Source organism: Myotis nattereri (assembly GCF_964212035.1).
Source record: "Myotis nattereri genome assembly, chromosome: 5".
NCBI lineage: Eukaryota > Metazoa > Chordata > Mammalia > Chiroptera > Vespertilionidae > Myotis > Myotis nattereri.
In genome coordinates, this window is record NC_138080.1 from 54,704,354 (window position 1) to 54,732,173 (window position 27,820).

At 36.8% G+C, this 27,820-nt stretch overlaps 1 protein-coding gene across 5 annotated transcripts in view; it reads left to right on the top strand.

Annotated features, from left to right (window-relative positions):
• The window catches only part of LRBA (LPS responsive beige-like anchor protein), a gene marked incomplete at its 5' end in the record, with an annotated part of 554,145 nt that overhangs the window by 113,216 nt on the left and 413,109 nt on the right, over positions 1-27,820 (top strand). For all 5 annotated transcript variants that reach the window (XM_081090942.1, XM_081090941.1, XM_081090943.1 and 2 more), the window contains 5 exons: positions 3,840-3,967; positions 4,483-4,590; positions 9,607-9,766; positions 14,490-14,925; positions 21,716-21,849. In XM_081090942.1, the coding sequence (XP_080947068.1) occupies positions 3,840-3,967; positions 4,483-4,590; positions 9,607-9,766; positions 14,490-14,925; positions 21,716-21,849 (966 nt within the window). The remainder of the gene's footprint in view (positions 1-3,839; positions 3,968-4,482; positions 4,591-9,606; positions 9,767-14,489; positions 14,926-21,715; positions 21,850-27,820) is intronic.

Sequence of the window (27,820 nt, forward strand, 5' to 3'; positions counted from 1 at the left end):
TTTTTTTTTTTTTGCTGTAAGGTAGTGCTTCTCAAGTTAAAAAAAGAAAATTTATACACATGAATCACCAGAGAGGATCTGGTTAAAATGCAGAGTAGATTATACAGGTCTGGGATGAGGCCTCAAATTGTATTTCTAACAAGTCCCAGCTAATGTGCAAATTACCAGTTGTAAAAATAGTCATAGGGAAGTGGGGTAAAGCATAGAAACTATAGTCAGTAATATTGTAATAAGTATGTATGGTGTTAGATGGGCAGTAGACTTATTAGGGGGATTGCTTCCTAAGTTATATAAATGTTTAATCACTCTGTACACCTGAAACTAATATAATATTATATGTAAACTATAATTGAAAAAAAATTTTTAAAGAAAAGAGAACAAAAAATAATTTATACACATAAATCACCAGAGAGGATCTTGTTAAAATGCAGTTTAGATTACATGTGTCTGGTATGAGGCCTAAACTTGTCTTTCTAATAAGTCTGTGTGATATCGATGTTGCTTCTCTTACTAACACAATTGAGTAGCAAGGTTCTAAACTAGCATGATTCCAGCACAGCCGTTGTCCAAATAAGCTGTGGTAATTTGTTAAAGCAGTTAATAAAATTACTAAACCTCTATTCTTCTGGAGGCAGTTCTTCCTTAGGTAAAAGTTAAAATCTGTGAAAAGAATTTTAGTGTTATTGGGCTGCCTTAGGCGAACCAATTTTTTTTTTTTTAAATATATTTTATTGATTTTTTACAGAGAGGAAGGGAGAGGGATAGAGAGTTAGAAACATCGATGAGAGAGAAACATCAATCAGCTGCCTCCTGCACATCTCCCACTGGGGATATGCCCGCAACCCAGGTACATGCCCTTAACCGGAATCGAACCCGGGACCTTTCAGTCCGCAGGCCGACACTCTATCCACTGAGCCAAACTGGCCTCGGCACCAATTTTTTTTTTTACTTAACACAGAGGTGTCTTATTTCCAGTTGTAAATACTGACACTTTGTTAATGATTTGCTTATTAAATGGAGAGAAGTAGGTTGGAGAGAGTGGGACCAGAAAGTGGAAGCAAAACCATTACAAGCTATGACTTACGAAGACAGACTGTAAAAGGCAGCATTAGAAGTGGGAAGTCTAATTAATGAAATATTTCCCCATATTTAGTAAGAATGTGTTATATAAACTGAGATATTTTTGTACTTAGTCTTTTTTGGTACAGTGATTATTTTTACTCAAAATGCTGTTCAGAGTACTTTTAAACTTAGGATGCTTTAAAGAATTTGGCATAACAATTTTTAGAAAGTTGTTTTAAAATTTTAAGTAAGAAAGATTAAGACAATAGTGTAGTAAAGGCCTGGGGAGGGGGTGAGAAACCAGTAGAGGGGTAAAGGGCGGGGGGGGGAGGGGACATCTGTAATACTTTCAACAATAAAGATAAATTTAAAAAAAAAAAGATTCAAATGTTGAACATAGCAAAACCAGCTATTACTTATTGACTGCTGTAATTTGTCATTATTGCTGATTTTCACAATGGGCCAACAATCATTTTCGTTTTTTCTATTCATGAGGAAAGTTGAGATCAGAGAAAATAGGAAACTTATCGAAATTCAGAAAGTGTAATTGGTGAAGTTGGAATGTGAATATAGTAGCTTGTTTAGTGATCCTACCCCTTCTTTGTTACAGTATATTTCCTTAAACATTTAATTAGTCATTAAAATATTGAGACTCCATTGCTTTTGTTTATGCCATTTTAAATATGTATTTTATTGATTTTTTACAGAGAGGAAGGGAGAGAGATAGAGAGTTAGAAACATCGATGAGAGAGAAACATCGATCAGCTGCCTCTTGCACATCTCCTACTGGGGATGTGCCCGCAACCCAGGTACATGCCCTTGACCGGAATCGAACCTGGGACCTTTCAGTCCGCAGGCCGACACTCTATCCACTGAGCCAAACCGGTTTCAGCTTGTTTATGCCATTTTAAAAAATCTCTCCACTTTCCTGAAAAAAGTACATTTCTAGAATTAAAAAAAAAAAAAAAAAGGCTACACTAGCACTGCTTCACTCAAGAAGCATCAGATTTGGAAGCCAGGGAATACTGTAATGCTCTAATTTTCATAGCAGTAGAAGAAAATAAAGAGAAAATTCAATCTACTGTAGCACTATCTTTTCCTGTATATGGAAAAGAGACTCAGAAAGTAACTTGTTCAAAGTCACTTAGTACAGTATGGTAAGCTTGGTAAATAATCCAAATGTTTTTTTTTTTTTTTTTAAATATATTTTATTGATTTTTTACAGAGAGGAAGGGAGAGAGATAGAGAGTTAGAAACATCGATGAGAGAGAAACATCGATCAGCTGCCTCCTGCACATCTCCTACTGGGGATGTGCCCGCAACCCAGGTACATGCCCTTGACCGGAATCGAACTTGGGACCTTTCAGTCCGCAAGCCGACGCTCTATCCACTGAGCCAAACTGGTTTAGGCCAAATGTTTTGATCCCTGGTCTCCTCTTTCCTGAGGCTGGGGAAGGAAGGTAAGAGGGCAACAATAGTGAGTAACCTGTACTCCTGGGACTGATTGACACTAGGCAGTCCTCTATGGTTGTAATGCAGACCCAAACTTGATTTTATGTAACTTGTCAAAAAATAGTACAAAGGTTATTTTCCTGGGGATGATTCCAGATTTGACAGAGTTGCATTCCATATTCTCCCTTCCTCCTTTCCTTCCTTTTTTGTAATTTTTGTTGTTTACTTTTGACACCTTTCTGAATGCTTCCCTTTCTCAATTCTGTGCCTGTTGCCTTATGGTAGTCTGGTGGTATTTAAAATCCCCACTTTAATTTATGTTTTGTTCCTAATTTTCTTTTTTTTAATCCTCACCTGAGTATATGTTTTATTGATTTTTAGAGAGACATTGATGTGAGAGAGAAACATTGATTTGGTTCCCTCCTGTACACACTCAGACCAGGGATCAAACCCACAACCTAGGTATGTGCCCTGACCAGGAATTGGACCCACAACCTTTTGGTGTATGGGATGATTCTCCAAAGAACTGAGCTATCTGGCCAAGGCTGTCTTGTTCCTAATTTCTCTCCCACTCTTATTCTGATCAGATACATTGAGTGTTACTGATCTGGTTGGGAAGTAAGATGATTATGTGATGTCAAGCAATTATTAGTCAATTGTACATTACTTAATTCATCATTTAAAATTCAGAATTAATTTCTGTGTAACTCAAGTAGCTGCCTAATTGGTTAGATTTTTAGAGAAGTAATTTTGGACTGTATAGTAATGTCCTTTCCGCTTTTCACCCTTTAAACAGTTTTAATGAAAGCCAGTAAAATGTAGACCCTATAAATATTCTCATATAAAAGCTATACTCTCTATCACTCTATTAATATAATGCTGTAATAATACATCATCAGAAAAACATGCATTTCCAATTTAACTATTCTACTTCAATGAAGATAATAGGTTATTGTCATAGATTAGTTTATGCAGTGTGACTTGCTTTCTGTTCCTTTGCAACTCTCTTTCTTGTTCTTTTCCCCCTATCTTTTTCTTAATAAGAGATCATTGCAAGTAGCTTAGGTGAGATCTAAGAAACAGTAGTATGTTAAGGTTCTTGAACCGATTCCCTCTTAGCAGTGGTCCCTAACAGAGTCACTACCAAAGTCAGAAAACAAACAGTAGGTGAGAAAGTCCAGGGACATTTCAGGACTTTACTGAAGGTAATCTGGTTCCAATAAAATCTTATGTAAATCGTATTGGGTAGGTGATTTTTATCAGTTCTATAATCTTAAATGTAATTTTCTTTTCTTATCCAATCTTTTCCTTAAAATAAATAACAGTGTGTGCAGTGGCAGTCAGGAATTGCTTGGAGTGTCAGCAGCATTCACAACTGAAAACAAGAGGAGATGCTACCAAAGGCCAGAAAACAGTGCACAGCCTGATCCCCATGGGGAAATCCACAGCAAAGGTGAGATATAGAATCATTAATTAAGTAAAAAAGCACACTCTTATTTATGATTAAGTCTAAACTTTATTTGTTCATTTCAACATAAAGTTAAATAAATCTGACAGAGGTCCTAAAATAGTTATTTTAGTCTGTGGACATAACATTTAAATATTTGTGTTTAAATACACAGTAAAGATTTGCTTATACTTAATCTTGTCTGCTTTTCCAAATGTTTACTTTTCTTGTGTCTACAATACCTTTCCCCTTCAACTATGTCAATTTGTATTTCATGTACTTGGTGAGTTAGCATGCAGTTTGTTTTTTCCTTCCTGGCTCCCTTCTATACCGCCACCTCTAACCCAGCATCCAAAAACTACAACAACAACAAAAAACAACAACAACAATAACAACAGAAAAACAGAGAGAGAAAGAAGTATGAAAAACAAGTACTTAATAGCCTGATTTCTCTGGTTACTGGAATACCGTGTTTACTTTAAAAAATATCTGTGTAATTTTTTTTTTTTTTTTGGTCTTAGAGTCCAGTGGACATGGTAACTGGTGGTATATCTCCAGTGAGAGATTTTGACAGGCTCCTTCAGGACATGGATATCAATCGACTTAGGGCAGTTGTCTTCAGAGACATCGTAAGTAACAGTATTTCTTTCATGTAATCTGTTAGCTGATATGTATTTCCTCTGAGGCCCAAAATATTGAGAATGAAAACTCTCTGTGATAAAATAGTTGAGTAGAAAGAAGAAGCCAGTTTTTTGACAGTAATCTTAGAAGCATAGAATATTGGGAGATATTATTTATATAAATGGAACTAATATATCAGAACAATTACACTAAAGAGAATAGCGTATTATTATATAGTAAGCACTATAAGTGCTTCACATGTACTCATTAAGTGCAACAACTTCTTGAGTTGGATACTGTTGTAAGTTCCATCTTATAAATGAGGAATCTGAGGCGCATAGAGCTTGAGTAACTTTTTCAAGCTAATGGAGTTATTAGTAAATTATAGGATTCAGACCCAGCAGTCTGAACTTCAGAATCCATACTCTGAAAGTAGTGAAATGCCTAAGTCCTGAATGTCTTATTATTTTCTGAATATTGGATATTTTTCCCTCAAAGAAATATAAATATGACATACTGGTAAATGATGAAATGTTGTGTGTGGTGTTTTTAATTTTTTAAAGATGAAAAGGTTTTGTTTTAGCTGATTTTGATATAGGATATGGCCAAGCTGCATATAGAAATTGTACAGTCATATAAGAAAGTATAATATGAAAATAAAAATCACTTGTAATCCTACTCACAGGGATTTGGAGTCTTGTTATTAGTTAATATTTATTGAACAATTACTGTGTGTTAAGTACTAGATGCTTTCTATTACATGTTTTTTATAAACTTTATAACTTCAATTCTTCATCTTCTCCACGTTTGTGTTTTAGTCCTCTCCTGAGCTCTTCATTAAGTTTATACACATACACAATTTGTTAATAGTATAGCGAATAATTATTGAACACTTACTGTGTATTAAGCATAGAACTGGATGCTCTATGTATTTTCTCATTTAATAGACACAATAATCCTATGAGAAAGATAGTATTAGGTTAAATAACTGCCGAAGATCACACAAGTAGTAAAAGGTGGAAGTGGGTTAAGGACTAGGGAATCTAACCCACTTAGATTAGGAAATATAATTCTTGAAATTTTGATATTAATCATATGATTATGCTGCCTCTCTAAATCTGAATTAAAATTTTTTTTCTGTTTTTTCACTTTTTGGTAGCTGCTGTTATTCCTTTAATCAAGAAACCATCAAGTTTTGTTTTTTAAGAATCCATTGACTGGTTCATTTTGGGACACAATATTGCTGCTTCCTTCTCTTTCCATTCTCCTTTCTTGAGCATGTGTCCAGTCTATTGCCCCATAACCTTGTATGTCCTAGAGCAGTGATAGTGAACCTATGACACACGTGTCACCTCTGACACGCGAACTCATTTTTTTGGTTGATATTTCTTTGTTAAATGGCATTTAAATATATAAAATAAATATCAAAAATATACATCTTTGTTTTACTATGGTTGCAAATATAAAAAAATTTCCATAAGTTACATGGCACCAGGGTTAAGTTAGGGTTTTTCAAAATGCTGACGCACCTAGCTCAAAAGGTTAGCCATCACTGTCCTAGAGTACTCTTTAAAAATCTAGAATAGATGATATTAACTCTTTTGCTGTAAAAATTCTCTAATGTCCTTTCATAGCACTTAAAATAAAAGTTCCTCACCCTGGCTCTGTATGATCAGGCTTTTTGGAATTTTTTAACAAGTTATTATATTATGACTAGAGGCCCGGTGCACAAAAATTTGTGCACATGGGGGGGGGGGTCCCTCAGCCTGGCCTGTCCCCTCTCGCAGTCTGGGACCCCGTGGGAGATAATGACCTGCTGGCTTAGGCCTGCTCCCGGGTGGCAGAGGGCAGGCCTAATCCCTAGGTGCAGCCCCTGGTCGGGCTCAGAGCAGGGCCGATTGGGGAATTGGGGCACCGCCCCCTGTCACGCACAGAGCAGGGCCCATCAGGGGATTGGGGAGCTCCACCCTGTCACGCACAGAGCAGGGCGGATCAGGGGGTTGGGGCGCCACCCTCTATCACCCACAGAGCAGGGCCGATCAGGGGGTTGGGGCGCCGCCACTGTCACACTCAGGGCAGGGCCGATGGGGAGGTTATGGCTCTACCCCATCACACACAGAGCAGGGCTCGTGGGGGGGTGTTGGGGCGCAGCCCTCTATCACCCTCAGAGCAGGGCCGATCAGGGGGTTGGGACGCCGCCAGACTCACACTCAGGGCCGGGCCGATGGGGAGGTTATGGCTCTACCCCGTCACACACAGAGCAGGGCCCGTGGGGTTTGGGAGTTTGGAGTGCCGCACCCTGTCACACACAGAGCCGCAGGGCGATCAGGAGGTTGGGGAGCTCCCCCCTATCAGGCACAGAGCAGGGCCGATCAGGGGGTTGGGGCGCCTTCCCCTGTCAGGAACAGAGCAGGGCGGATAGGGAGGTTGTGGCCCCGCCCCCTGTCACACAAAGAGCCGCAGGGCGATCAGGGGGTTTGGGCGCTGCCCCCTGTCATGCTGAGCCTGGTGCCGGGAGACCTCGCGGCTCTGCTGATCCCAGTGCTGGGAGGCATATTACCCTTTTACTATATAGAATAGAGGCCTGGTGCATGGGTGGGGGCTGGCTGGTTTGCCCTGAAGGGTGTCCCGGATCAGGGTGGGGGTCCCCACTGGGGTGCCTAGCCAGCCTGGGTGAGGGGATGATGGCTGTTTGCAGCTGGTCACACACCCTTCAGGGTGGGGGTCCCCACTGGGTGCCTGGCCAGTCTGGGTGAGGGGCTGAGGGCTGTTTTCAGGCTGGGACTGAAGCTCCCAACTGCTCCTTTTTTAATTTTTTTTATTTTTTATTCTGAGCCAGCTTTAGCTCTGAGGCTCCAGCTCTTAGGCCTCCGCTCCTGAAAGCAGGTATCTGGTTTGTTTAGGTTCTACAATCGAAACTCTGTATCAAGTCTAGGTCTGAGATCCTGGCTAGCTGAAAGCTGGTTTCTGGGGTTTTGTTTAGCTTCTATTTTTGTAACTATGTTTCAAACTGCCAGCTCAGAGGCCTGCAGTTTTTGGCAGGGAACGTTGGAGTCCTCCGTCACTGAGGCAAGCAAGCCTCATGTTAGTTTCAAGCTGCCTGGCTGCCGGCCGCCATCTTGGCTGGCAGTTAATTTGCATATTGCCCTGATTAGCCAATGGGAAGGGTAGCAGTCGTACGCCAATTACCATGTTTCTCTTTTATTAGATAGGATATTTGGACAGAGAATTAGACTATTTCCTATGTCTATATTGTAATTTATTAAAGTTACAAGTAATTTTAATTTCATTAATTATAAAAGTTATATAACCACTTGGTAGGAGTTTTAGAAAAGAGAAAAGTTTCTATTTCCCAAACCTTATCTCAGAGCCTCTTCTAGCCAAAGCAAACTTTGATGGAAAAGGAAATGATTTAAGATTAGGTATATAAAGAAATGATTGCCCCGAAGTTAAGAGCTAAGGTATTTAATCACTCTAATCTGAGTTTACATTTGCTTTTTCACTTACTATATGGCCTTAGGTAAATTACTTAACTTCTCTAATTCTTATCTTGTTCTAAGGGGTAAAGGAATGTATATGAAGTATAGCACAGTGACTAGCTCACAGTGAGTAGTCAATAAATGATAGCTACAGTTTATTGCATGGGTTTAATTAGTAAACATTAAACATATTAATGGGCTAAATAAGGATGCAGTTAGGCTTAAATAAATTATAAGAGATTATGAAGTTAAGACTAAGTAAGTTGTTTGTCTGCCTTTTAAATGTTGATATCATTAGCACTGATTATTATAATAGATGGCAGGATTGTGTGGCAGAGGAACACGGGTATCTCGAGAAAAGGGATGGTTAATAGAAAAGGAAGAATGTTCATTTATCTTTTCCATCAAGAGTAATAAGTTCTTACAGTAGAACCTAAAAAGTACCATAGGTTCTTGTCTGATTACAAGTATGTCATACTGTATCAGGTGGATATCTTCATTTTTTTTCTTGAAATTTATTGTGTCCAAAAGTTTTGACGCTAGTTATTAATTTTTAGTTAATTGGTACCATTAATTTCCATTTATTTTTCTGCTAGACAGTAGTGTTGTTTTCCTCTTCCTAAATTTATCTGCTACTCAAAATACCTTTAAAAAATATTTTTATTGATTTCAGAGGAGAAGGGAGAGGGAGATAGAAACATCAATGATGAGATAATCATTGATAGGCTGCCTCCTCCATGCACCCACACTGGGGATCGGGCACCTGGGCATGTGTCTTGACTAGGAATTGAACCATGACCTCCTGGTTCATAGGTCAAAGCTCAACCACTGAGCCACATCAGCTGGGATCAAAATACCTTTAATTTTCAGGATTTGATGGGAAGGTTTTATTTTTTTCTTTTAAATTAAATTCAAACTTACTTTGAAAAGTTATCAAATAGTGCTGAGGATCCCATTGAAAATGGGGAATTTGGCCAGATGAAGAGGCTATTGATGTAGAGATATGCAGGTGAACTCTAGAGTTTAGGATGAAGCCTAAACCTCTTTTTGAGGTCAATCCAGTTTTTCCTTTTCTTTTTTGCAGACACTATATTTCCAATTCTGATACTTGGTTGTCTGTACTAAAGTAATCTTAAGAATTACTTTGACATATCTGATATTCTTACTTTTTTCTCTAATGTTTTGTGTTTTAGGAAAACTGTTTTTTATATTTTATGTATTTTAATTCTTATGATTAGAAATAAAAATAGTTATTCATGTATAATGATAATTTCTATTTGATTAGTTGTAGAAAGTATATTGAGACATATCTCTTCAGATTGAAAAAAAAAGAGCTAACTTTTCTCTTTTCATGTTTCACACGCATATAACCTCTCATTTATGGACATTTTTCCAAAAAACTGATTGTTGCTAAGTTAAATTTATTATTTTCTGCATATGTCAAAAGATTTATTCACATGTTTATATTTAAGTATTTTCATGTAAAATAAAATGAAGACACGTTATTTAATAGTGACATGATCACCTACTTTTATTTTTCCCCAGGAGGATAGCAAACAAGCTCAGTTTTTAGCCTTGGCTGTTGTATACTTTATCTCTGTTCTTATGGTCTCGAAGTACAGAGACATTTTGGAACCTCAGAATGAAAGGCGTAGCCAGGCATTTAAGGGAACTGTTAGTGAAACTGGGACTTTATCACTTCCTGGTAAGTTTCCATATTTTATTCCCTGGTATCCAAAGTTCAAATAAAATGTTACCTGCTTATAGTAGTTAAAATATTGATTATATAATTTAAATCCATTTATATAGGAAGTGAGAGCATGTACTTTTTTGATTGTCTGTTAATCCTCCCTGAGGATATTTTTTCCATTGATTTTTAGAGAGGAAGTGGGGACGATAGATAAAGAGAGGGAGGCAGGGATGAAGGGAGGGAGGGAGGGGGGAGAGAGAGAGAAACATCAATGTGAGAGAGACACATCTATTGGTTGCTTCCCGCATTTGCCTTGACTGGAGCCAGGGATCAAACCTGCAACCAAGTATGTGCCCTTGACTGGGAATTGAACCCCCTCTGTTGAGCAGGCCGATGCTCTAATCTCTTAGCCACACCAGCCAGGGCTTATTTTTATTAATTACTAAACTTTTTATTTTGAGTACCATGTAGTTAGTTGCAATTAAGAGATTATTTCTGTTCTAATCAAATGAGTCATTTGAGTAAAAGTTGAGAAAATGTTATCCTTTGCAAGTAAAATATTAGACATTTTTGCTCATGTAAGCATTTGTTGTGAAGAATAAATAACTCATATTCTCTTATCAGAGACAGATTTGGTAAGTAACTGTAATATTTGGAGTTATAGAAGCAGCTACCAGCTGTGTTTAGAGAAGTAATTATTGCAATAATAGGAATAGTTGCCACCCAATGGAGGCTCTTTATTTATTCAATAAAAATTCATTGGGTACCTACTAGGTACTTGGGTATGTTCATGAACAAAAGAGGAACAAAGTCTTCCCTCATGGAGCTTATCTTCTAGTGAGAGGAAATAGAAAATAAGTACATGTAGTAAATAAATTATATAGTATTTTAGAAGGTGATATGTATAAGAAAAGAAAGTAAGTCTAGTGGAATAATACCAGGAATATAACCAGGAGAAATGGCCTGTGGATATTTACTCGAAGGAAGATAGGGAATTATTGGAGTGTTTTGAGTATGGGAGTTAAAATTGACTTATGTTTTTAAAAAATACATGCAGGATTCTGTGTTGAGAATACACCTTGGAGGGCAAGGAAAACCCAGTGTGTTAGTTATATACTGCTGTGTGACACATTATATTGAAGCTTAGTGGCTAAACCACAATTCTTCTTCTTTTTTTTTTTTTTTGCTTTGTTCCATTTATTTATGCGTTCATTGGTTAATTCTTCAAAAAAATATATTTCTTTTATTGTTTTCAGAGAGGAAGGGAGAGGGAGAGAGAGATAGAAACATCAGTGATGAGAGAGAATCATTGATTGGCTGCCTCCTGCACGCCTCCCACTGGGGATCTAGTGCGCAACCCAGTCATGTGCCCTTGGCTATAATTGAACTTGGGACCCTTCAGTCCGCAGGCCGACGCTCTATCCACTGAGCCAAACCGCCTAGGGTCATTGGTTAATTCTTATAAGTGCCCTGACCGGGATCCAACATGCGACCTTGGCATACCAGGATGATGCTGTAACCAACTGAGCTACCTAGGCAGGGCTGAACCACAACTCTTTAGTCTTGTGTTATGATTCTGTGAATTTGGTTTGGACAAGACACAGTAGGCACACAGCTGATATTTGATGGGGTTGGAAAGTCTGAGATGGCTTTTCTACTCATTAATCTAGTGCCCGAGTGAGGATGGCTGCAAGAGCTGAGGCGGATGGACTGAAATGGCTCAGCTTGGGATATGTCTGGGGCGTTGATACTTGTTCTCAGCCAAATTTTTTGGTTTCCCTCCATTATTTTGGAGGGCCTCTATCTCTTCTGATGGTTTCTCTATCTGTTTTCTTCAGCAGGTTAGCCAAATTGCTCACTGAGATATTCAGGAACTCCTAGAATGTACCCTCTGCCCATTAGAGCTTAGGCACAGAACTGTCTATTGCTACTTCTGCGTCAATCTATTGGTTAAATAAGTCTGGCCCAACCCAGATTCAAGGACTTCTCAAAGGGAGGCATGAGCCAAGAGGACCATTAATGTAACTGTAACATAACCGGTTATGAGCATGTTGCAGTAATCCAGGCAAGAGGTGGTTTAGGGATAGACTAGGGTGGTGGCTGTAGAGCTAGTGAGTAGTAGTCATATTTTGGTGGTAGAGAAAACAAGATGTTGAAATATTAGGTGTGGCTATGGGAAAGATGGAAGGTAGTCAAGAATTATTATAAGGTACAGATGGAAAGACTAGAGGTAAAACATGTTTGGGGGAAGGTAAATTCAGTTTTCCCCTACTGGTGGCTTTTAGACATAGAGGATATAGTGTAGGCAATTATATGTAAATAGTCTGAGGTGTTTTTTTTGTGTGTGTGTGTGTGTGTGTTTTTTGGATATTTAAAACTTTTAGGGTGAATGAGATCATTAAGGGAATAACTGTTGAGAAAAAGAGGACTAAGGACTGAGTACTACCAGTAAGTCCTTCCAACTTAAGAAATCAGGTAGAAGAAGTAAAAGAAATTAAGAAGGAACAACCAGTGAGGTGTTGTGTAAGCCAAGTGAAAGAGTATTGTCAAGTTGGAGGGAATAATCAGTTGTTGCCACTTTGCCAAGTGCTGTTAGGACCGAGAACTGACCATTTAGCAGGATGTTGGTTTTTGGCAACCATTGGCAAGATGCATCATTTTTGTTGGAATGGAGTGAGCACCTGATTGGAGGGAACAAAAGTCAGAGAGAAAAGTTGATGCTCCTTGTTGAACTAGATTTTGAGGATCATTGAAGTGTTCATGCATAGAGGAGGAGTAACAAGTTTTCTACTAGAAGAAACCATGTTTGAGATAGAGGTCTTGGGGTTATTGTTCAGAGAAATGGCAATATATAAAGGCATGGAAGGACAAGCTTTGTCCCATGTTCAGATTGTATATGATGGCATGAGTAGCAGGAGATAAAGTTGGAAATGAATAGTCATCTGATGAATATTTATTGACCACCTACTGCATTCCAGGAATTGTGTAGGCACAAGCATTATTAGAGGTGCTGGAGAGAAAGTGTTAGAGAAGACAAATTCCCTGCCCTGATGAAGTTTACTTTGTAGTGGACTTATATTATTTGAAGAACCTTGTGCCTGATCCTATGGAGTTTGGACTTTTTTTGTAGGCCAATGGCTTTCAACCTTGTACTGCTATCCATTGTATGTCATGTTCAGTTTGGAGGGTTTTCTCAGGTATATTTTATTATTATTATTATTTTTTTTTTCCAGCTAGGGCTATCCTTAAACTTTCAATCTACCTATCATTATATATTTCAGATTAATTTTCTGTATATTTTATTATTTACTAGAAGCCTGGTGCACAAAAATTTGTGCACTCGGGGGAATCACTTAGCCTGGCCTGTGCCTCCTCGCAGTCTGGGACCCCTCGGGGGATGACCACCAGCTGGCTTAGGCCTGCTCCCTGGGGGATTGGGCCTAAGCTGGCAGTCAGACATCCCTCTGGCAGCCCGGGAGCCCTCGGGGGATGTCCACTTGCCAGCAGGGAGCAGGCCTAAGCTGCAGTCGGACATCCTTAGTGCTGCTGAGGAGGCAGGAGAGGCTCCCACCACCACCGCTGTACTGGCAGCTGTCAGCCTGGCTTGTGGCTGAGCAGAGCTCCCCCATGTGGGAGCGCACTGACCACCAGGGGGCAGCTCCTGCATTGAGCATCTGCCCCCTGGTGGTCAGTGTGTGTCATAGAGACCAGTCATTCCCAATCGTTCTGCTGTTAGGGTCAATTTGCATATTACACTTTTATTATATAGGAGTGCCTGGCCAGCCTGGGTGAGGGGCTGGTGGCTGTTTGCAGGTTGGCCAAGCCCCCCAGTGGTGACCCTCACCCCATGAAGGTGTGGACAGCCTGGGTGAGTGGCTGATGGCTGTTTACAGACTGGCCACAGCCCCTTCAGAGTGGGTGTCTCCGCTGGGGTGCCTGGCCAGCCTGGGTGAGGGGCTGATGGGTCTTTTCAGGCTGGCCAAGCCCCCCAGCAGGGACCCTCACCCCATGAGGGTGTAGCCAGCCTGGGTGAGGGGTTGATGGCTGTTTGCAGGCTGGCCATAGCACCTTCAGGGTGGGGGTCCCTGCTGGGGTGCCTGTCCAGTCTGGGTGAGGGGCTGAGGGCCGTTTTCAGGCTGGCTAAGCACCCCATCGGGAACCCTCACCCCATGAGGGTGTGGCCAGCCTGGGTCAGGGGCTGATGGCTGTGTGCAGGCTGGCCACAAACCCCAGCCACCCAAGCTCCCAGTGGAGGCTGGCTGCAAGCAGGTATCTGGGATTTATTAATCTTCTATAATTGAAACTTTGTTGCCATGAGTGGAGGCCACAGCCTGCTCGGGGCGGGTGGGAAGCTTGGCTTCCTCCATCGCCCAGGCAACCAAGCCTCCTGCTTGCTCCAGCTCTGTGGCTGCCGACTGCCATCTTGGTTGGGTTAATTTGCATATAGTCACTCTGATGGGCTGGTGGGCGCGGCTTAGGGCATAGCGAAGGTACGGTCAATTAGCATCTTTGTCTTTTATTAGTGTAGATTATTTTTATTTTTTAATTATGTCATCTAATTTTATTATAGGTACAGTAACTCAGAACATTTTATAGATTATGTAATTTATTTTTGCCTTTTAGAACATGCCATACATTTCATAATTTAAAATAATAGATTGCTATGGGATGGAATATATCTTTTTAAAATTGGTTTTAAACTTTTTTTATTTGTACTTTTCTTCTGTTTCTGGGTAAGATCTAGAAAACACACCAGCAGCATCCAGCCCATTAACTCCAGTATCAGTGGAAGAATCCAAAAGCACATCATCTGCTCGAAGAAGGGACTCAGGCATTGGGGAGGAAACAGCCGCGGGCTTGGGAAGCAGTGTGGATGCAGCTTCTCCAAGTGTCAGTGCAGGCCCAGATGCAATCAGTGAGGTGCTGTGCACTCTTTCTTTGGAAGTCAATAAATCTCAGGACAACAGAAATGATGGAGGAAATGAGATGGACAACAAGGCTGCACCATCACTTCCAGTTTCAAAAAATGTCAACGTAAAGGACATTCTCCGCAGCTTGGTTAACATACCAGCAGATGGAGTCCCAGTGGATCCTGCCCTTCTGCCACCGCCCTGCCTCGGCGCTCTTGGTGATCTGTCTGTTGAACCACCTGTGCAGTTCAGATCTTTTGACAGGTACTGTAACTAATTTCTGGTTTTTGTGTACTTGTATTTATAAATTGCTAAGATTTAAAGGGTAACAGGAATTTATGCAAATTTTGTAGCTTCAACATTAAAAACAGTTGTTTTGAACTAGTTTTTAAAAATTACAAGGATATTTTTGTTGCATGGTTTGTATACCATTTCAAATTTTTATTAACACTATCAGTGATTTAAAAATAATTTCAATATGACATTTTCAAGTTATATGGTAAATAATTTTGTTGTTGTTTTTACCTAAGGTTATTTTTTCCATTGATTTTTAAAAATAGATATTTTATTGATTTTTTTTACAGAGAGGAAAGTAGAGGGATAGAGAGTTAGAAACATCGATAAGAGAGAAACATCGATCAGCTGCCTCCTGCACACCCCCTACTGGGGATGTACCCACAACCAAGGTACATGTCCTTGACCGGCATCGAACCTGGGACCCTTCAGTCTGCAGGCTGATGCTCTATCCACTGAGCCAAATGGGTTAGGGCTGATTTTCTTTTTTATTATATATTTTTATTGATTTCAGAGAGGGAGGGAAAGGGAGGGAGAGATAGAAACATCAATGATGAGAGAGAATCATCGATTGGCTGCCTCCTGCACACCCCACCCTGAGGACTGAGCTTGCAACCCAGGCCTGTGTCCTGACCAGGAATTGAACTGTGACCTCCTGGTCAATGATGCTCAACTACTGAGCCACTCTGGCCGGGCTCCATTGATTTTTAGAGAGAGTGGAAGGGGGAGGGAGGGAGGAGGAGGAAAGAGAGAGACAAAAAGAGAGAAAACATGGATGTGAGAGAGACATATTGATTGGTTGCCGTCTGCATGAGCCCCGGCAGGGCCTGAATATTGAACCTGCAACCCAGGTACCTGCTTGTGACCGGGAATCAAACCCTTGACTCTTCTGTGGATAGATATTATTTTTATCCTTTATAGGTGAAGAAACTGAGGTTAAGTGAAATTCAGTCTCTTAAGTGCGTATGCTAATAAATGGTGGAGCTAAGATTTGAACCATAGTGGATTCATTCCAGACCCTCTCATTTGGCTGGGCAACGCAAAACATACTTGCTGATCTATGAGGGATTGGTGATGGTTTTATTTCCTATATACAGTAAATACTATGCATCCATTAAAGAGAGGAAAACAGAACACTTTGTATTGATGTAAAATTATAATGAAGATATGTTACTAATGAAAAAAGCAGTGTACAAAATTTGAAATTTATGGTCTTTTAAACAAATAGATAAACATGATTACATATATTACATGTTAATAGATAAACATGTAATAGCCTGAAAAAGAATACATCAAACTGTTAATAACAATGGCTGTATTTTGATGGTTGGAAAGGTGTAAATGATCAGGTTTTTAAAGTATTCTCAATTTTGTAATTTGAACATTAATATTGGCTCAGAAATGATTGAGTAGATTTGAAAATTTGATACATCTTACAAATATAATTAAAGAAAGTTGTTTTCTTATGTCCCAAATTTCGTTTATTTTGGCATGTATTTTTTTTTTAAATAGTGTAGAAATTAAACTATCCCTTAGTGACTTCTTCAGTGAGTAGGTTATAGACGTATTTAGGAAACCATACTTAGGTAATACATATTAAGCGGTTTGTTGAAATAGAGAGGGATTTTGGTGGTAGCATTTTTCAGGATGTTATTTGGAACTTACACGTCTGGTATGCATTTAACATATTGTCTGATGGCAAGCCAACTGCTCTGCGTTTCCCCCTCTTTTTCCTAGCAAGAGACACCTCTTGAAAACTCTTTTCATGCAGCTATAGACCAGTGGAATATCTTTGGGAATTTCAAAGCATCCCTCTGATCATGTGTTTATCTCTGGAATGCTGTGTCAGAAATCACAACTCTCCTCATATCTTAAGAATTATCAACTCTCAAGCAATAGCTGGAAAATTTAGAGTAACAGCTACATGAGTGGAACCTTGCTGAAAGGCTGCCAGGTTGTGGGCCTTTTTGGATGGCAAGGTGTTTGTGTTCATTCCCATGCCAAAATTCTTGCTCTTATCTAATTTGAAGATCCTCTCTGGTGATTAGTGGATGCCAGGGATTTATCTTGATAAAGTTCAAGGGCTTGTCTGGCTTTTCAACTAGATCCTTAGGGACTAAAGTGCTTGGTTTAAAATGCTCTTTTCTCCTTTACTGAACTATTTGCATGTTAAATAAAATAGCATTTATGAGAAAGTTTGTGATATTTGAAACTGAGGTGATTCTGAAATGGAACGTCTGAACCTTAGTGATCTGGAAGAAACTGGTGCTTCTTGTCTGTTGTTAAAAAGTATAAAGAAACTTTCAGAAAAGTCTCCCTAGTTCATGTAAAAAAAAAGCCAACAGTGTTTGCGATTTCTTTTTGTGTGGAACCTTAGGAAAATTACTTGTTTTTCATCTTTAAGATGGGGATAAAATGTGGCACTTAACTCACGGAGTGGTTGAATATATATAATTTATATATGTCCTTAGCATAGTTAAATATTACTCATTAAAGTTAGTGAGTTTGTAAAGAAGAAAGCTATCCTATGTAAAATTTTATAGTTTAATATTTGGCTTTTAATTGAAAGTTCAGAACAATACCTTGCATAACTAAAAGACATATCTGTCTTCCAAATTGATTTTCCAAAGGGTTTGAAGTGCTTTTTGTTAAAATTGATGGCACATATTTAAAATTTAGAATTATTTGTATTTTAAATTGTTTCTTAAACAGAAACTTAAGCTGTAGCTTGAGCATGATGCTAGAAATATCCCTGCACATTGCCTAGCATATAGGCTCTCAAAGTTGTGTCAGATATATGTTGCATTTTCTTTGTGTTTTGCAAAGTGGTACTTTTTACAAAAATGCGAAATAATTTGTCCTTGCATGATTATACTTGAGTAGTAGTACATGTAAATTTCTAGATTTTTTTTTTAAACTGTAAGGACATGTTTTACTAGTTTAGATTTATACTTACGTATGTGATAATATGATAGCTTAAAGTACCATCTGTTGACAGTTTTAGTCTTTTACATGGAAACTCTCTAATAATGAAAGTAGATCGTAAAGAAAATGAAAATATCGTGAAATCTGCCTACTGATTAATGTCCTTTTATTTGGGTTCTTATGACTTTGAATTGTTTTTGTTTTTGTTTTTAAGTGGCCCAAAGCTCTGAAGCATTATTATGTTACTTCTTCAGAAATGACTCGAATCAGTCAGTGAATTTGGAAATTGATTAACTTTATTTTTCTATTATGTATTAAGTACATAGCTGGGCTAGAGAATGCAATTTTTTCCATTTGTGAGCAGATATATTTTTGTATGTTAGTAACATACATAGTTTTATATTTTGGAAAACTTTATTATTATTATTGCTTATAAATGATTATAATGTAGAATTATGTTTAAATGTTAATATTGTGGGATGGTTGCACAACTGTGAATATACTAAAAACCATTTATTTGTACACTTTAAATTAGTGAATCGTGTAGTATGGAAGTTACAGCTCAGTAACACTAAAAAAGATCAATATGAGGAAACAGTTCAAATTAGAGGCCTTTGTTTAGACAAACTGTGAATTGTAGATCATTTCTGCTGTTTAATTTGGTACGTTATTTTACTTTCTGAGCTTTACTTTTTAATTTTTAGTTGGGAGTAATATGTATGTTAGGCTTGTTTTGAGAATTGAGTAATAACTCTTGGCATATGTCAGTGCTTAATCATAGCTATTAATAATTTAAAGGTTTATATTATATGATTGTGTGTGGGGGGGGGGCACAAAGAATAGTGTACCATGAACTTTGACTTGGAGAGGTTGGGGGGGCTTGTCTTTGAGCAAGGTTTTGAAAGGTGAGAAGGAAGCTTGCTGATAAGTAGGACTAACAGGAAGGCATCTTGGCAGAGGAATAGCATATACAAAGGGTGGGCGTTGTGAAGTAATGCACATGCTCAGGAACCACAACAGCATATTGCAGAAGCATGTGAGGAATGCTGGCTTAAATGTCAGCCCCTGTAGGAAGCCACACTTCAGATGTGTCAGGAATGGGAACATATGAAAGATCTTGTACAATCAGTATTTACTGAACTGAAATAAAGAATAGGTATTATTTGTGATTGAAAGTATTATTAATGTCAGTAGTTTCAAGGATTGGAGATGAAGTCAGATTTTTTTGTTGCCTTTATTTACAGTTTTAATCATAATTTTATTTTTTAATATTTTTATTTTTTAAAAGTTCCATTGAGTTTATTGCAGTGATCTCTTATTATCTTTAATCATACCATCTTGGAGAAATAGAGATTGTGAATATTATGGAACATATATAGTACATTTTTTTCTGTCACCAGTTTTCCAACATTTCATTATAAAAAGGTTCACACATTTAAAGAAGTTGAAAGAATTGTACAGTGAACACCCACAGACCCATCACTGAGATTCTACAATTAGCCTTTAACATTATATGCTTCATCGTATAATTCTCCATATATCCATCCTTCCCACCCATTAGTTAATCTTATTTTTTGATGCATTTCAAAATAAGTTGTAGACATCAGTTCACCCTCAATCAAACATTTTAGCATGCAGACCTCTACCTAGAGATCAATACAGTTTTTTTAAGGTAAAATGTGCATACAATGAAAGGCAAAAATTTTAAGTATACTACCATTTGATGAGATTTATACTCCTGTCTTAACTCAAATCCCCAATCTAGATGATTCTTGGAATCTCCCTTTTGCATATTTCCTGCCAATGCCTGACCCATTCCTCCAAGGCAGTTATTGTTCTCATTTTTTTTCTGCCATAGATTAATTCTGCCTTTTCTAGAACTTCATGTGAAAGGATATACAAACAAAGTTGGCATTCTTCAGTTTAAGGCTTCCTTCACTTAACGCTTTTGAGGTTCACCCATGCTATGTTTATCATCAGTTTCTTCTTATTGCTGAGTATTGTTCCATTGTATAAGCATACTACCATATTTTTATACATTTTTCCTGTTTGAAGGATTCTGGACTATTGCAGTTTTTGATTGTTAACAATAAAGCCTCTTTGAACCTTTTGTGCATATTTTTTGTGGTCGTAAGTTTTCTCGAAGAAGTTCCTAAGAGGGGAATTGCTGGTGCACATAGGGTAGATTTATGTCTTAAATTCAATTATAGAAAAATAATTTCACTTTTATAAATATTATTTTCTATTGTTCCTATCATTACTTACCTGTTGTATGAGTAAACTAGATGTTGCTGGTTCTTTGTTTTGTGAGCGAATGTGGAAGTAAATTGTCCATATTTCTCTTTTTCTCCTCCCCCAAAAATAGGTTGCTAGGGAATAGGTTAGAGGTTTTCTTAAATAATACATTTCTGCCTAGAGTAGAAATGTGCAAATTAGATTTTGTATTGTTTTCTGAATTTACACCAGCACATATGTACACACACATGCGCACACACACAAGGATCATATTTACTCCCCCTAAAGTCAATAATCTTCATCTGATATAAGCTACCATGATTTAAGCACACCATTTTGGGTTGAGGGCTCAGGTGGCTGTTACTTCTATTTTTTAGTGTATAGTTAACATTGGCAGTCACCCTTATAATGATGTGACACCAGCTACCCCCAAGTACATTGAATAAGCCATGCCTAGCACCAGAGAACTTGATTTAATTGGCAACAGTGTTTGCTGTCACATGATAGGCACTGAAGTAAAACGAAACCTATTTCACTTTGTATTATCTCTTTTTGATATAACAACAAAAACAAAATGTGTTTTTAAAGTACTGGAATTAGGTAATTTCCACTTTTGAATTTATTGGGAATAAGTATCTAAGTAACTTTATTTAGAAACTGAATACTTTAAAGCTGTTAAGGGAATACTTGAAGCTTGCAATACTGTCAACAAAAGATGTGATTAAATAAATTGAATGTTGAAGACTTTAGGCTTATGGTTAACACCAGGTAATTAAAAGTAAGCACTGCTGTGGGAGTGCATTATATATCAGCTGTCCTCTTTACCTCATTAACTGGGTTTTTGCATGTTTATGGAACTAAGTTCAATTAAAAATGTCTTTTAAGTTATGCTTAATAAGGCCTTTTAGTTATTATTTTGGTATAAAGTATTACACTTTAATTGAAATTTGTATATCATAAATACCTGTGTTTGAATATATACAAGGTGAAAAGATTTGATTATTTGATATTTTTGCATCTAGCATTTATATTTTTTATTATCTATATTTATCTAAAGACAGTCTTGGATTTAAAAATTGGGTTTTATAGATGTTAGAAATATTTTTTGTCTGCATTTTTTAACCTTATAAAATTTTAAGCTTTTATGATTTCAAAAGCACCTACTGGTGCTTGAAGATCCTTGTTGAAGCATGTTGAGCTTTCTACTTCAATTCTGAGGTTAAGAAGAAGTTAATTACTTTTCCACTTGAGTGCTAAAAGTCCTTTTTTATCTATCTTTGGTTATATTTTATTTAAGTTATATAATCAAAGATGATCCTAAATGTAAAGAATGTTGTATAGTAAATATAAGTTTAAATGTTAAACTGCATTATCATATTTCCATAGAATATTGTCCAGATTCTAAAAAAATTGATATGCAATAAATGTGAACACCATTGAGGAGGTTTCTTATTGAGAGAGTATTCTAAAATGTATGTCAAAATAGAGGTACAGGAGAAATTAGAAAAAGCAGTTAGTTTCCTATTTTCTATTTTAAATTTATGTGATTAACTTAGGTTAATCTTCTGTATTTTGAAATAGGTTTCCTTTTTTATTACAGAAGTGTCATCATTGCAACAAAAAAATCATCAGTCTTACCTTCCACTCTTATTACAAATGCACCTACCAATGCTGTCAGTGTGGTTTCTTCAGTAGATTCTGCTCAAGCCCCAGATATGGGAGGAGAATCTCCTGGTGAGTTTGTTATCAGTGATTTCAACAAAAAAGGTTTTAGATCCCATTTTAGCAAAGCTTAGGATTTTTGATAAAGTTAAGAAATTTTGTTAGGCATGTTATAAATCATCATGCTTTTATACTGTTGCTCATTTAATAAATTTCTGAATACATTTGAGTAATAGCAAATGAGTTAAATCAGTGAATTCAGTATTTTCTCCACAGTGTATGACAAATTGGATGCTGCTGCTCTAAAATACTCTTTTCTGTCTCCTGCACCTGAGAAGATTTGTACAGATAGTGGTTTATATAAGAAATTTTTGGTGACATGTGGTCTTTTAATTTGGTTATCAGTTATCAAATGTTTACTTTTTTTCTTCAATATTTTTCTGAACTAGAGACTTGGAATGCTTGCCTGACACATAGCATCATTCTAGCATTAATTACAGTAGCTTAATAACTCCTACTGCAGTTATTACTTTTATTTTATTTTTTAAATATATTTTTATTGATTTCAGAGAGGAAGGGAGAGGGAGAGAGAGATAGAAACATGAGTGATGAGAATCACTGATCAGCTGCCTCCTGCATGCTCCCTACTGAGGATTGAGCCCGAAACCCATGCATTTGCCCTTGACCGGAATATAACCACGGACCCTTCAGTCCACAGGCCGATGCTCTTTCCACTGAGCCAAATCTGCTAGGGTCTACTGCAGTTTTTAAAAAAAATTAAAATTATTGGATGACATTGGTTGTTAACATTCAAGTATACAATTCTATGATACAACATCTGTATATTGCATTGTGTGCTCACCACCCAAATTGGATTTTTGCCCATCTCTTTTTCTACATTTCTACCAACATCACTCATGTTTCTATCTCTCTCTCCCTCTCCCTTTTAGTGCATATATATGGGTGTAAAATCTTAAATCCCTAGATGTTGACCGGAAGCTTAGTGATAATACCAGGTAAACTTGAAAACAATGTGATACTAAAATGTTAGGACAAAGTTAGGACAAAGGTGATATTATTTTCTATAATTAATAGTATTCTAAATGTTGTGCTGTTTCATAAAAGGGAAAATTAATCCCTGACTGGGTAACTCAGTTGGTTAGAGCATTGTCCCAATACACCAAGGTTGCTGGTTCCATTCCCAGTCAGGGCACATGCAAGAATCTCCAATGAATGCATAAATAAGTAGACCAACAAATTAGTGTTTCTCTCTTTCTCACTCTCTCTCTGTCATTTTAAAATCAATCAATAAAAAACTAAAATAAGATAACAACTAGGTTATTTACCACTAAAAGAATTCATTCTTGGTACTCTAGAATGAGATTAATGAAAAATAAATCTTGAAGGAATAACTAGATGGATTACATTGAAATCACACAAAAAATGTCTGTAGTTCATCTTTTTGAACATCTCAGGTTTTCTATCTGCTGTTTTACCTGTTCTAGAAAAATAGTATGTTTGCCATATAAATAGTGTATTTTATAAAATAGTGTATTTCAGAGAGGTTTTTTTGAAATCAATTTTAAAAATTGATTTCAGAGAGGAAGGGAGAGAGAGATAGAAACATCAATGATGAGAGAGAGTCATTGATTGGCTGCCTCCTGCACGTCCCCCACTGGGGATTGAGCCTACAACCCAGGAATGTGCCCTTAACTGGAATCGAACCCAGGACCCTTCAGTCTGCAGGCTGGCGCTCTTTCCACTGAGCCAAACCAGCTAGGGCTCAGAGGGTTTTGCTCCTAACTTGTGTGAAAAGTACCGAGTTCCCATGTAACTTCTGTACCCTACCCCCTTCCCGTTCTCCTGTTACTAACATTTTGCAGTAGTATGATAGACTTGTTACTTTTCTTCATCATTGTCTTAGTGAAAAAATATAAAGGAAAGTAAGTATAGAATAATCAGATTGTTCTTATTTCTTACTGTCCCATTATACTGGGACACTTCTTTTTTACTTCGAAGGAGAAACAATTTGGTAATTTGTTTTCGTCTGGTTATGCACATTTCTGTTTTTCAACCCCCATTCAAAGCCATTTAAAAAAAGGAACTGTGGCCCTAACCGGTTTGTCTCAGTGGATAGAGAGCGTCAGCCTGCAGACTGAAGGGTCCCAGGTTCAATTCCTGTTAAGGGCATGTACCTTGCTTGTGGGTACATCCCCAGTAGCGGGTGTTGTTGGAGGCAGCTGATCGATGTTTCTAACTCTCTATTCCCCTCCCTTCCTCTCTGTTAAAAATCAATGTTTTTTTTTTTTTTTTTTTTTTTTTTTTAAATGAACTGTGATTTCTCAGGACCAGTCCCCATGGGGAAAAAGCTAAAAGTTAATAATATCTATGAAACTCATGCCATCTTTTAAATTCAGTAATAGTGAATTCCTACAGTTCAGAGGTTCACAGTAAACTGAGTGAAATATGTTATCTTATTTTTACTACATTGCCCTTTAATTTCAGTTTATGGGACAAAATAATATGATTCTCTGATAGCTTTTAAATATATTTTTCAAAATTTAAATCATGCAGTTTTCAGAAAAGATAAGAAACAGAAGGAAAGCTGAGATATATGTATAGTATTTGATATGCAGTATAATAAATTTCTTTCTGAAGTCATTGTATTTTTTACAGCAAATCCATATAGTGCAGCGTGGGGAAAAAAGTAGATTTACAGTTGTTCTTATGGAAAACAATACAATAATTAATAATTCAAGAATAACCTGTGTTTGGTGAACTCACAACTATAAACCTACTTTTGCCCCACTTTATTATATACTCATTCAAGGTATGCAGAATTACAAAATAATTTGCTATCTTGGAAACTCTTGCATTTATTGGCAAAACCCCACAAAAACTGCATCTAGATCATAATGTATCTCACCCCCATTATTAAAACTTTGTGTAATTCTTGGTGGTGATGTTTCTTAAAAAGCTTCCAGGTTTTTCGATTTTGGACTAGAAGTTTTAGCTCTTTCCTCTTCCTCCCTAGCCCCCCTCATTTGTTTAAAAATAATTCATTTCTTTTTTAAGTCATTCAAAATGTTCTTTGTGATGATAGTCTTTATTTTTATCATTTGTTTGGCTTCCATAACTGATTCTTCCCTTCCTTTTTCACTTTAGTATGCGCTTATTGTCACTGTTAAACGGTTTCTCTATTTTAGTTCATTGCTTATATTCCATTCTACTAATTGCTGTCTTGATAAGAAAAATCTAGTAACCCAATCTGGTTTTCAGTCGTCCTACTTCTTACTCTCCTGCCCCCACTTTACATGCCTTTGCCTACCATACTTGACTTTTACCCTGTTTTCTGTTCACTTGGTATCCACACCTCACAGGTAAAGTTACCTGTCTGCCTTCAGTATTTTTTACTCATAGATTTTTGGGTTTTTTTTGGTGGGTCTTTTGATTTAAGTTATTTTCCCATTAAAAAATAGACTATGTTGAAATAGATTTATTTTCTTCTGGTTCAGGCAGGGTTTGGGAATAAAAGATTTGTAGATGAATTGGTTGTTGTAATTGCATGCTGAGCTGGGAAGTTAGCTATTAGTCTTGGTTTGATCTTAGTTGTTTTCTCCATATGAAAACACAGTTAATACCCGTCTCTGTGGACCTTGACTTCAGTTTTGAGTGAGTAGCAACAAAAAATGAACTGCTCACATTCAGTAATTGATTAGTAAAAAATATACTGAAAGTACAGGGTGCATTAGCAAAAATGGAAATTTACTTGGAAGAAACCATGTGAATATAAAACATAAAATATGAGTTTGGTAGCAGAAAAGTTGAAATTACTTCGAAATTTTGATATCAAAATTCGATTTCTAAAATTTACAAGTGCTACAATTAAAGAGAAACCAGGACTGGTTAGTCATGGATTCCAGAAAAAGATTTAGAGCTTTTCAACTTTATGTGAGGCCAAAATTCTCACCAATATAATTTTATAATGCAAAAAATTGAGGATTTGTATATTTACATTTCAAAATAGTGTATATTATTAAAACTGTGGTTAATATATAAATAATGAATATCATACAAGTTTCACATTTCATTTTGAATAATATTCCTTAGCTTCTGTAGCATTTTATTAGAAAAAAGTATAATCTAATAAAAACAATGGCAAATCTGCCTTAATTAGTGGTAAGAGATAGTTATCAGAGAATAAGGTATACCTTTGTATATGCATATTGTTATTTTTGGTTTTATTTTTATTATAGGCATATTTTAAAGAAAATTAAAAGAGAAAAAACAGAAGTAAATATACCCAAATGGATATTTTAAAGTTACTCATCAGCAAAGTCTTAATTTCCCAGAATGCAATATGTGTGAAGATGCTGTCACTCTTTTTTTCAAATATGCTATAATGGTTTTCTACCGTGATGCAAAGCATCAATGATTAAAACAAATATCACATGATCTCACTAATATGTGGGGTATAATGATCATCATAATTTTATGAACAAGAATTGATCCAGAGACAAATGGCAGGGGAGGTTGGGGGGGGGGTGGTTAGAGAGCAACCAAAGGACTTGTATGCATGTGTATTAGCATAACCAATGGACACAGACACGGGGGCAGGGGGTTGGGGGAGCTTGCCTGGGGTGGTTATGGCTGGGGGAGGGGGGGGGTCATTCGAGGAAAAAGGAGACATATGTAAAACTTTAGACAATAACCAAATAAAAAAATATCCAGCAAAAATATATATATATAATCCAGAGTAAAGGCAGTCAGTACCTACTCTTGCAAGACATACAGAAACATAAGAGACCCATGGAGAATTGTTTAATAAATACCTTCTTATAAACAGATAAAATGGAATGATCACCCCATTTGTTATTTGCTAACAAATAAAGCAGACACTTGAATCAGTTGGTTAAAAAAACCCCAAAACCCAAAAAAAACCCCACAAAAAACAAACAAAAAAACAAAATTAAAGCTAACCTAATAAAGGAACTAAATAGACTGTTCTTTAGTAATTTAAATGCTGGGGTTTTGCTAATTTGAAAAATTTAATAATTATACTACTTACTAGAATATTAGGGCATGCATATATTAATTAGTACATTTACATTTAATGTTGAAAGAAAATATTTGATTCCTTGCCTTATATAAGATTTGACCCTAGAGGCTATCTACTCATTCAATAAACAGTTTTTTGTTTATTTAATGAAGAGTTTTTGCTGGGCATAGAGCCTCTTCCCTCCCTGAACGGGCTCAGGATGCGTGGGGAAAGAGAGAATGAAAAAGAGAGACTACAGGAAAAATTAAAAATACAGTATTTAGGAATTAAATATTGACATTTGTTTTAATGATATTTTATTGCAAAGGACCTTATTTTTTAGATCCTTTAGGACCTTGAATAATAAACAATCAGCTGGTTCTTCCCTGGAGAGATGTTAGACACATGATCTATTTGCATTTTCCTTTTTGTCCTTTTGAATGTCTGGAAAACTGTTAGTGTGAAGGAGCCAGTTTATCAGTGTAAGGATAAGGAAAAGATAAGTTGGTATCATTCCACATGCTGGAAGTAGCTTCTGCATTTACATATGTGATCATTTGTTGAAAAATTTTAATGTTAAATTAACACAATCAATTTATGATTTTTATTTTTATCTGAGTTGATAATATGCAGAATGTATTTGGAAATTACATTTTTTATCTGGCAGGAATGAAGTACAACTTGGTATGAAATTACTGATCTATTTTGTTTATTTTTTTATGTGATTTTTTTCTTATAACTGTTGCTAGTTGATACATTTATCTTTGTTAGTACAGTGTTTCCTATGATTAAAAACAAACTGTAAAAATCCCTTTCTGCTATAATTTCTATTAGGTTTGAAAATTGACATTAATTTTAGGGTAGTTTTGTTATTTTATTGTTCTTTGTCTTATTCAGATTTTTAGCATGCATTTCAGCTCATTTAAAATTAGGGTCAGTTAGCATTGTAAAAGCTAATTTTGTTTTACATATACAACCTAAAGCTTCATACAAACACTTTTTTGA